This window comes from Leptodactylus fuscus, chromosome 11, assembly GCF_031893055.1.
Source record: "Leptodactylus fuscus isolate aLepFus1 chromosome 11, aLepFus1.hap2, whole genome shotgun sequence".
Classification (NCBI taxonomy): Eukaryota; Metazoa; Chordata; class Amphibia; order Anura; family Leptodactylidae; genus Leptodactylus; species Leptodactylus fuscus.
The window spans coordinates 67,047,436-67,059,692 of NC_134275.1; the positions used below are offsets into that span (position 1 = coordinate 67,047,436).

The window sequence follows — 12,257 nt, forward strand, 5'->3', positions numbered from 1 at the left end:
ATGCCAAATGCTAATGTATTAAAAGCCGAGATACGTGAAAAAAAAAACGCAACACTTAAGCATTTAACATAAAGCCATCTATTCATTAAAAATCTATTCTCAAGCACAAATTAATAGAAGTAAAATCTTTTCTGCCCTCTACTTAAAATGTCAACCGTTGCCGAAATTGCTTTGGGTTGAACACATTCGTTTCATTACCATAAAGTTAAAAAATGGAGACTAATCCGTCGGTAAAATGAGTTTTAGTTTAAATAAACAAGAACGACGAATTTGGAAATTAGCGGCTTGTTTGGGCCAAGCTGGAGATCTGAGACGCGGCATCAAAGTCTTCAGCCGGCCGCAGTGATATTGTGTTTCCATGCTAGAGATGTTCTTTAATCACTTGTTATAATGAAGTTCCTTAATCACATGGCGGTCTTTATCTCTGCAGGGCCGGCATGTTAAGACCGGACAGCTCGCGGCAATTAAGCTCATGAATGTCACAGAGGTAAGACGCTTGTTTTCTATCTTATAATGCGACAATACTCTTTGTTCGTAGAGTTTCCCTACGGATTGCAGGTGTTTTTCACAAAATACTAGAGAACTTCTTCAACAATTACAGAATGGGAGACAAGCAAGAATACGGGAGGGGAAAATTTGTATATCACATTGGTTCTACAGGGTGGACCCCAAACCAGTTTTTCTATTCACTGGGCACCTTGTCACACAAGAAAGGGTTGCCCAAAGTGGACAATTCCTTTTAGGCTTCGTGAACACGATCTTGTGCAGTCTGTGAGTCAGAGAAAATGTCACATGACACCTGGATTGGTCCCAAGTGTCATCTGTAGTTTTTATTGATCTATCCATTCTGCTGAATGGGCCAAGGTGCAAATGCAGACAGGTAAAGGACCTGGCCCAGTGTTTGTGGCTCTTAAATGTTCCCCGGACACTATAAACACTATGGCTGTGTATTTGAGACCATTGAAATGTATGGGCCTGTACTATTATTTGCAATTGCGGTAATGTGTGTGAGGTCTTACTCATGATGAATTCCATCATGATCCTTGTCCATTATTTTGATATGCTTTGTAAAGCACTGTATACCATTTTCAATGCTAGTGGCTTAACTAGGAATGGTGGGACCCCAAGGCGATCATTTGACTTGAGGAACCCCCAACCCCTTGACCCCATCCCCCCCACACAAACCACATTCCTGTACACAGTATTATGCCCCATAGCGGCCTTTTCAGACCTCAGAGTATATTGATCGAAGACCCAGAGGAGGATACAAACATTAAAAACACTGTTAGGGTTGGTTCACACTAGCGCTTGTATTCCGTCCGCAAGGAGTCCACATGGAGACCCCCCCCAGACGGAATACCAACGCTAATGCAAGCGCTGTGCAGTTAAGCACACAGAGCCTACAGACTATAATGGGCTCCGTGTGCTTGCCGCACACTGCCCGCACAATTCATTCGTGCGGGCAGTGCTCAGCAAGCACACGGAGCCCATTATAGTCTATAGGCTCCATGTGCTTTGCAAGCACATCGCTTGCAATTGCGATTGCATTCCGTCCAGGGAAGGGGGGGGGTCTCCATGCGGACGGAATACAAGCGCTAGTGTGAGCCAACCCTTACCTCTCCCTGGCTGCGGCACACTCCCAGCAGATCTCTTCATTGATGGACCAGACGTCACCTGACCCAGGCAGGCATCGCGAAGCATAATGATGCTGGCCTGGGCCCCGGTGACATCTGTGACCTTACCATGGCCCAAAGCCTGCTGAAGCCCAGGAGAGGTAAGCAACAGTGTTTTTTTATGTTGTCTCACCTCCCCTGTCCCAACAATCATTATCCTCCAGGGTCTTTTCAGACCCCAGAGTATAATGATAGCAGTGATAGTGAGGTTCAAGGGCCCACAGCCTCACTTAACGATCCTGGCTCCTGCTCACAGCCGCATCCGCAGAAGGGGAAGTGCAGGCGACCGCGAGCAGGAACAAGGATGGCTAAGTAAATAGGGCCAGTTACCTGCTGAGGTTACTGCTTCAAGTAAAGGCCTATCAAAAAAATAAATAAATAAAACACATCAGCGGGCCCCCTAATGTCCCGGGCCCTGTGGCATCCTCTACTGCTGCTACCCTGCTAGTTACACCCCTGCCTCCTCTCTCTCTGTGAGACAAAAGCTTCAAGGGAGCAACTTCAAAAGTATTGTCAATGGCCGGCACTGAAAAGTTGTGATTGTGACCAAAAAATTAATTCAGAAGCCTCGTGTGTGACTAAATGTGACAACAACTCTAACATGACTCAGTTTTGTCATGTGCCAAATATTCAGTTTCTACAGAAATGAAAACTATATTTTACATGCTAATGTAGCTCTTACGCTAATGTTTTGCTCTGCAATGTTACGGAGGCTGGAGTAACACCACAGTGGTTAATACGGTATTAGTTTATTTCCAACCATATGGTTTTGGTGCTGTAGAGTATAGTGTATCTCCAAAAAAAAAAAAAAAAATTCACATTATAATGCAAGAAAACAAAAGTAACACTTTTGCTGTAAAGTGAGTTTTGCACAACCTGTGGTCTACTTACTGTATGTTAATAATACACCATCATGCAAGCATTTGAGTATTGGGACTTTATTAAAGGGTCAAGTGAGAAATTCCAAATCAATACCAATGCCCGTGGTGTGGTCGGGGTTATATCGATTTAAATAACCCACACTTTGCCATTCTATACCACTATAAAGTTATGGAATGTTTAGGAGACATCATTAAATTTTTATGATACCAAAACCACATGTAGATTTTAAAGGGATTCCATCATTGGGAAAACTCAATTTTACCTAAGCATATATTTGCATAGACTTTAGAAAGGCTATTCCACACATACCTTTGGTTTGTAAATCCTCTCAGCCGTTTTTGAATTAGCTCGCTTTTATTAATATGCTAATTAGCCATAAACAAGCATCGGAAGTTCACTGAGCACTGTGTGATGTGTGTACATAGGGGGAGGTGAGAGCAGGAAGGCTAATGATTCATCATCATAAGCAGCAGCCGTCCTCCCTGCTCTCACCTCCCCTCTGTTTACACACATCACACAGTGCTCAGTGAACTTCTGATGCTCCTTGCTGGCTAATTAGCATATCAATAAAGCAGGCTAATTCAAAAACAGCTGAGAGAATTAACACATAAACGGTATGTCTGGAATAGCCTTTCTATAGGCTATGCAAATATATGCTTAGTTAAAAATCCCTATAGCCAATGACAGAATCCCTTTAAAATTTGGTGTTGTGGTATAGACAAGGGATTGTTTGCTGGATGGAAAAGTGTGGGTTAAACGATTTGGGAATGGAGACATGGATATCAAAGAGGTTTAGAGGAAAGGGTCCTTATTCCAGACCCCCATCTATTATTATACCAAAACACCATCCGCTATGGACCTTTGACCTCAGACTGTGTTTTCCCAGGACTGCAGAGGATACAGTGCAGGACAGAAGGCTGAACACAGAAGGTTGTATATATGGGAAGAAAACTGTACACGTGTGATCTATAGCAACCCTCACACCACACAGTACAACTTCTCTTGTCCAGATTATGTTCTTATTCTGTAGGTCCTGCACATTATCACTTCTCCTGTCCAGTATGCTGGGTATAATTCTCCATATTCGCTCCAAGTTCCTCCATGTGAACACATACTAAGCGTCTGCTGCTAACACCTTTGTGCTAGATAGTATAGGGTGATGTGTCTAGTACCTTAAGGTCTCTATAACTGCCGTAACCCATGAAGACCTAGACTCTGTTCTGTGCAGAGACCGTGCGGAAAGCACACGGACCCCATTATAGTACAAATTGCAATGCAAAGAATAAGCCCTATGTCGCTCTATAAATAAAAAAAGCCAAGCATTAACATAAAAGGTACCCTGCGTCCTTACAGGGTTAATAATGTGTTTTCAATCTTGTGGTGCAGTAGGGGGTGAGCTCATCTATCATTAGTGGTCAGGTCACCCCCATGTGACAAGCCTATGCCCCGATTGCCCCTACGAGATGCTATTTAATAGGCTCTAACACACCCCATCATTGCTATATTGGTCATTTAAAGGTGCATTCTTCTGGAAATACTTCCCTTTAAGTGAATGATTGTATTCCCGAATTTGTTCAAGGAATTCACAGAAATAACAAGTACGCTAGAAGAATGCTAAGGGTTCATGGTCACTTTCAATTTTCCTGCTTGAGCAACCTATTAAGCATATCTCTCTGCAGAGAAAAATAACCTGTGTACAGAATGATCTGTTACTTGCCCTTGAGTGCCGGACTAGTTTACAAGGAGTAGGAGAAGACACTTGTGTCAGCCCTGATCAGTTAAATGCTGAAGACATTGATGCAATTGTGTCTGTAGGTACGAGGCATAGGAACGGCAGTGCGGGACTAAAGGCTAGAGAAATAAGCAACGTCTTGTAGAAAGCAAAGTATAAGGGCACGTTATTAGATTGCAACTCTCATCCTCCGTTCCAAGGTTTTCTTAGGAGGTTTTGCAATAAAATTATTTACCAGGAAAAACAACTTAGAATCTTATTTTCCTGGTGATAGATCACAGATAACTTCCTGTAAGTCTCGGTTGCTCCTATCTCGACCCTCTGTATCCTTTTCCTCCACATGAACTCCGTTCCTTTGTGTTCTGTTAGACACATCCAGTCTTTTATGTCTTTTAGAAAAGGCTTGCCAAGGAATAGACAGGGCGTTTTATTAGCCAAATATTATAAACCATACACCAGCTGCGATCAAGTCTGCCGGCCCTCGGGAAAATTATGGGAATCTGATAAGTCAAAGCAAGGGCGGACACAGGCAGCAGAGGACCCCTGTGCAAAAATACGTAGGGGTCCCTGTATTCTCATTAATGATCAAAGGGCATCGCTAACATCACTACTATTAGTAATTATAAGCTGTATAATTCTATAGCTCCTTTACATGCAATGTAATAAAAACAGAAGGAAACTAGTTTTGGTGAGCAGAGGGCCCCCTTACCTCCAGGGCCCCTCTGCAGCTGCACATTTGGTATGTCCAACCTCGACGTAGTGCATAGCTCAATCCAAGGAGAGTCATCTCAATTCCAGGCAATCAACCTGGAAACAACCATAAAGGGGGCAAATATAAGTCGTATTACAAATAGTATTGAGGCGATCTTGAGATTTCAGGATCGATTTTAAAATCCGATTCCTGTTCATTTTCCAGTCGATCACGATCGTGAAATTTTTTCGATCGCCGATCAGAATCCAGTCTTTTCTGATCCCTCAACCCTAGTCAATACCTCTCTATGGGAAAAGTCACTTTTAGGCTCCCTTCCCATGGAGTAATGCGCCGCGTTCCATTCACTTCAATATGTGCCGGCATACGGGCGCTATACTTTGAAATCAATGGAAGGCTTTTTAACTCATTGATTTCAATGTGTAGCGCTCGTGAGCTGGCACACATTGAACTGAATGCGATCTGTTTTGAGCGCTCACACTCTGAGACGTGTATACATGTCTGAATGCGCGGCACGTTACTTCGTGGGAACAGAGCCTTGGGGGTTGAGCCGATCTTGAGTTTTCAAAATCCAATTTCTGATCATTTTCCAGCCAATCCCGATCGTGAAATTTGCTCGATCGCCGATCGGGATCCTATCTTTTCTGATCCCGATCACTCAACCCTAATTGAAAACACGTCTGACTTGCCATGTCTGCAGCACATACAGCGTGGACAGTATTTCATCCCGCACATTATCTGTCTTGAGCTTTGTCCGTTTAGTAGATTTACATTCCATCAAATCTCTTAGATGAAAAAATACTGCAAGCTCCATTCCTAATCAAGGAAAATGATGGACGCCAAAGTGGAAACCCGACGGACCTCATTATAGTCAATGAATGTGTCAGGCTCCTTTGGTTTCCGCCATGTAACGTTCTGACCCTAGATGTCATTTTCTTTCTCTGTTTCTATGACAGAACAGAAAAAAAAATAAAAAATAGTGAATGTTGCAGATGAGAGCTTAGCCTTACAGATCTGTGGTACAAGCCTCACTGCTGGTTGTCACAGGGAGGAAGAATTACCACTACTTAAAGGGAAGCTTCTGACTCCTGCCAGTTAATCTCAGTCATTAGACAGAAATTAAAACACACAGTCCCCAGTCATTATACATTGCGATGGCTGAATAATTTACCAAGCTTTTCCTTTTCAATCACTATATATAATGACTGGTTGTAATGAGGAATAATCATTTTCCTATGCAACCATGTAGGCTTTGCTATGACATCTGACCAAGAGGACCCGGCTTTATGATATTTGGAGTTTTCATCCTCCTTTAGGCTGAGGCCTCACATAGACTGCGGTGGAAATGCACCTTTTTTCTGTTTTTTGTTTTTTAACAGAAAGTCTACAAAGCATTTTTGAACACACAGATTTTCCGCTGTGGATTTTTTCCTGCCAATGTATGGATGGGATTAGCCAGAATACCATACACTTTGCAGGGAATTTAAAACAGCGGTTTGTTACAGCAGCGATTCCACTACATCCAAAATGCTGCATTTTTGCAACATGGGGCCCCGGCCTTAAAAGGGTTGTCTGGGAAAAAAATGGACAACCCTTTCAACATTTAAATGCATACTCACCTGTCCCCGATGCTCCAGTGTCCTCCCACGTGTCGCGGTTCTTCTGGAGATCCGCTTAAGACGCAGATTGACCTCAGCAGTCACACGAATCTGCACCAGAACTCCAAAAGAGACCCAGGAGAAGCCGTCAGAGCAGAAGAACCGGGTTGCACGGAAGGACACTAGAGCCTTGGGAACAGGTCCGTATACTTTTTTCTTTTTTTTTTTCCAATGATCCTGGCCGATTTAAAAGGAATGTCCATTTTTGTCTGGACAATCCCTTTAAGAATTAAATGAAGTGTTATACTAATAAAATTCTGTATATGCAGTAAGAACTTGTGTGCACCTTTTTCTAGATATTCTGTTTTATATAGAGGACCACACTACATCTAGCTGTAATATGCCAAGGCCATTGCGGTAGGTTGCCCACGACTCCACCTGCATACGAATCGTGATGAATTGTTACAATCTTGGGCATTTGCCGCTTTCTTACAAGAACTGAAACGTCTTTATTCTCAGATTATTCTTTAACAAACCACATTGGTTTCCTCGCACCAAACTTTTATTGAAGCAGAAAGGTTCTTGATCCCTAACCTGAGTGGCACACCCAAGTATGACTCATTCAAGGACTATCTGCAAACCAGTGACTGGATGACTCTCGTCTGAGGTCAAACCAGCCAGCTGTATTTATTTACTACTAGCTCAGCAGGAAAAAACTTTGCCGAGAACTACCCTGTATCTAGAAATCCACGCTTCTCATCCACTTAATCAATAAATGAGCCAGGCCTTTTGCAATAAATTATATCAGGGCAAATAAAAGTAGCTCTGGCATTGTGCAAGTTGTGCTGAGGAGCAGGAGATGTTCTCCTCCTATGGCTGAAGGTCAATGAGCAATACAAACTGAAGCGGTGCACGGTCCGCAAATAGAAGTAGTTGTTTGTTCAGATGTTCATCAGAAGAACATTAACAAAAAGCAGCTTTAATTGAAGTATAAAAGCTTTATTAATCAGTGGACCTGAAAACAGAACAGCTTAGGAGCCATCTGTGGTGATGTGGACGTGCGAGGCTCTCAATCCAACCATTCGGAAATCACAAAAGGGCCGGGAGATTATTTTCTTTGGCTACAACACTTCAAATTTTGGTGAATTTATACTTACAAGACTTGTATTAAACTAGGTCTTTATTAGAGAGAAGCGAACCTCCCAAGATTTGTTTCGGGATCAGATGGCTCAGGTCCATGCTTAGTTTCAAGTCGAACAAGTTTGTTACAAATAGGAAGTTAAGATATTACACTATGGAGTCTCTTCAGACCCCCGAGTATAATAGATGGAGGTCAAGGGGAGGTGTAAAAAATAAAAAGTCCTGGTGACTTAATGCATCTGGGGTCACCCGAGGCCTGTGCAGTGACATGGGTTTGCCAAATGTCATGAGGCTTGGCGTGCCCATGTTACCTAATCACAGGCCTCATCGGTGAGCCCGGATGCATGACATCACCAGGAGAGAACCAAATGCAGTGAGGAATCCAGTGAATGCCAGTTTTGTATGGTGTTAAAGGGGACCTTTGACCACCTCCACCCATTTTAGTTCTTAGCATCTGGTAATAGGCACAGCTCCACTGATTTCACCACAGATGGATTTTTTTTCTCTAGCCCCCGCCATTCCTGAGCAACAAGCACAGTTATTTTTGAGGTCTGATATGCTATTGAAACTGTAATGTCAGAAGGGCGGGGTCAGAAAGGGTGTTTGATTCAGAGCTACAATCAGAGGCAGCCAGTGTCAGAGCTCAGAATCACACCCCTTACCTGACAGTACAGCGCCTAAATAGCTTATTGGGTACCAAAACTGACATCACTGATTGCTTGGGAATGGCGGGGGCTAGAAAAAAATTCCAACTGTGCCAGAATCAGTGGAGCAGTGACTATTAACAGATGCTGGAGGTGGGGAGAGGTACCCTTTAAGTAAGGACTCTTTACTTATAGCTAGCATTAATAGAGATGAGAGGGGTAGTAGTTCATATAGAAGCAGAGTATCACAGGTAACTTCACGTCTGTCTAAACCCTCCTATGGCTGGATTTCTGATAGCTTGATATCAGTGAATGTGAATGCTACAAAGCGCTTTATCTGCAGACAATTGAATACGTTGTGTTTTTCCCTTTGGTTATACGGCACATTTCAGTTTTTGTTATCATAGAGTAGAAGTTAGGCAGAACATGCATCAGAAATTCACTCTGCAGACAGCTTATAATAATATATGTCATCTTTTAGTTATGGAAGTCTCAACCTCTCTCTCCCTGTGGACTTCAGCCCGGGTTGCGCAAATGTGTTGTATATGTATAGTGTAGATAAAAGCATTCAGCGGAGAAAGACAGTAGTCTTAGGAATGTATCACTTTACATTTCATTTGATGTTATCATTAAGGTCAATTAAAGATGGATTAATAAGCAAATACACCAATGTAAGAGACAGTACTTGACATTCTCAGGCCCTGCTGCAAAATTATACCAAGGCCCTAAACTTTATATGCAAAGCAGAGAGCAGGAAATCTTACAGTCATGTAATAGGCCCTGGATAGTGTGCAGAGAAATATCATCACAGGGCTAGTAAGTGATGAGGTCACAATGCAATGGTAAGAACTACAGTGATGTCACAGTGCAAGGATAATAACCACAGTGATGTCACAATACAACGATAATAAATACTGCGATGTCACAGTGCAAGGATAACAACCACAGTGATGTCACAATACAACGATAATAAATACTGCGATGTCACAGTGCAAGGATAATAACCACAGTGATGTCACAATGCAAGGATAATAAAAACAGTGATGTCACAATGCAATGATAATAAATACAGTGAAGTTTCCAAGAGAAAAAAAACAACACATGGACCGCACATCTCCATTTTATATACCTGTAAATTGGATCCCTACTCTACTGGATACGGCATTGCACAGTAACCAACGCCAACATAGAGCAACCCAGCAACACCCCTGCTGCCACACTAAGGCGCCAGGTTCTGGGCCACATCACCCCATAGCCATGGCAGACACCACACAGTACTGCAACATGTGAACAGATATCATAAAAACTCACCTTACTATATGGTCTCAGTCAGAGGAGCACGTCATGTGAACAGATCTCAAACAATTCACCTTACCACATGGTTTCAATCACAGAGCTGAGCCAGTGGAAGGCGTCCTTAATTAAAACACCTGGGCCGATTGGGAGGAGTGCTGGTAACAGGGCAAAGCAAAAAATGGAGAAACAAAACATGGTCCGCACATGTTTCGCTGGAAAATCTAAACAACTGAATGTGAGGTTCTTCTTATAGATATTGATAAAGGTATATAAACCCACTAGCGACCTCTATATAGTAGGTCCCTACTCTAATGGGTGTGGTACTGCACAGCAACCACCACCACAAAACAGCGCCCACAGGGGGAGCGACCCAGCAACACCCCCGCTGCCAGGCTAAGCCCCCACACTCTGGAACAAATTACCCCACAGCCACTAAAATATACCCAATATAAAGATAATGCACACAGTGATGTCACAGCACAGTAATATAAGGATAATACACACAGTGATGTCACAGCGCAGTAATATAAGGATAATGCACACAGTGATGTCACAGCACAGTAATATAAGGATAATGCACACGGTGATGTCACAGCACAGTAATATAAGGATAATACACACAGTGATGTCACAGCACAGTAATATAAGGATAATACACACAGTGATGTCACAGCACAGTAAGGGTGCATTCAGACTACGTAACGCCGGGCGTGTATGAGAGCCGTACACGCCGGCATTACGGCAGACTGCCGAACACTTCCCATTCACTTCAATGGGAGCGCTCGTAAACGCCGCTGTTACGAGCGCTCCCATTGAAGTGAATGGGAAGTGTTCGGCAGTCTGCCGTAATGCCGGCGTGTACGGCTCTCATACACGCCCGGCGTTACGTAGTCTGAATGCACCCTAATATAAGGATAATACACACAGTGATGTCACAGCACAGTAATATAAGGATAATACACACAGTGATGTCACAGCACAGTAATATAAGGATAATACACACAGTGATGTCACAGCACAGTAATATAAGGATAATACACACAGTGATGTCTTATAATATAGGAATATTACAAGCTGATATTTGGGCGCTCACATATCACCTGGGCTCTAGTGCAAACTGTGTCTCTGTATCAATTGAAATGATTTTTTGTTTTTAATGTTTTTTCACTTTTTATAGTGACATATCACGGTTTACAGATTAAACAAATATTACACAAAACCAGTTTCAACCAGTTGTTATGCAAAAAAAAAAATAAAATAAATTGTCTACTATATAGGAGTCTGCAGCCCAGGGAGAGTGACATGGCTTAATGTGACTGCAGGATGCTCTCGGTCAGTGCGGGGTCATCTGGACTACAGTCAGGAAATGCTGCTGTATCATCTTACAGGGCGGGTATGAAACACAGATCCTAAAACAAGCAACGGCTTACATTACCTCTCCCTGGTGCTTATACAGCAGAACTTCACATCCTGTTATCTGTCATCATCTAATGTCATTTTCTAGAAAGTTATCTCACTGAAACAAGGCACAGATATACAATCTAGCATTAGATCATCCACAGGTTACAGATAGAGGTGCTATTCACAATAAATACACAATATATACAGAAAAAAGCATGCAAAATCCTTCTTGGTGACACATTGATGTCAGTGACACCAACTGGGTTGGGTTCACATTACCGTTATTAATGTCCATTGCTGTCTTCTATCATAGGATGACAGCAACAGACATTAAACTGTTGCAAATAATGAACACCGCCTGATTCTGTGTCCATTCCCAATGTAAGGCTGGATTCACACTAGCGTTGGACTCTAGTATATCCTATGCATACATTGCAGAAAAATACACGTAGAGGACACGCGTGATTTCCAAAATCGTTACGGCCAAATCACTGCTTTTGTGCTGCACCTAGAAAATGATTTGGTTTGCGGTTGTGTTCACACATTGCTTTTTTTGCCACATATTTTGGAAAACCATGGCAAAAACCACAACATTACTACGATGTGTGAACACAACCTAGCAGACACAGCATGCCTATTTGTTATGCAGTCTCAGGTCATTTGACTATGTCACGGTATGCTGACTTATTACGCTGACTGGACAGATCTTCCTGTATTCTCACACTCGCCTTATATTATCTCAAGGTCTTAAAATGTTTACAGAGCTGACTTACGGTTACAGAAGTAGGACCAGGACAACCATGTAGTCGCAATTCTCAATTTCTGTTCCCAAAACAAAGATGCCTGGTTACAAATAGGACGTCAGAAATTAACCATTTCTAACTCACATGGTACAGGGGCAAGGGGCACCAAAGTCTAGATTGGTGCTTTACACTCAAAACTTTTATTATACCTGAAAATCTGAAATCATGATTTCAAAAGTGATTGTTCAAATTCTTCAACTATTTTATATGCCGAGACGATTGTGTCTAACGAAATTATTCTGTCGGTCATATTCAGATGACAAGGTCATCTTTTTCATGGGCAAGTGTATATCCAATATATGATCATTTCTATTATTTAAAGGATTGGTCACATACACCGTTTGTGCAAATAGATACATTTTTTTTTTCTATGGAGCCG

At 42.4% G+C, this 12,257-nt stretch overlaps 1 protein-coding gene across 1 annotated transcript in view; it reads left to right on the forward strand.

The window, feature by feature from the left end:
- The window catches only part of NRK (Nik related kinase), a 181,152-nt gene that overhangs the window by 36,280 nt on the left and 132,615 nt on the right, over positions 1 to 12,257 (forward strand). The window contains exon 3 of the mRNA XM_075259060.1: positions 431 to 487. Coding sequence (XP_075115161.1) covers positions 431 to 487 — 57 coding nt within the window. The remainder of the gene's footprint in view (positions 1 to 430; positions 488 to 12,257) is intronic.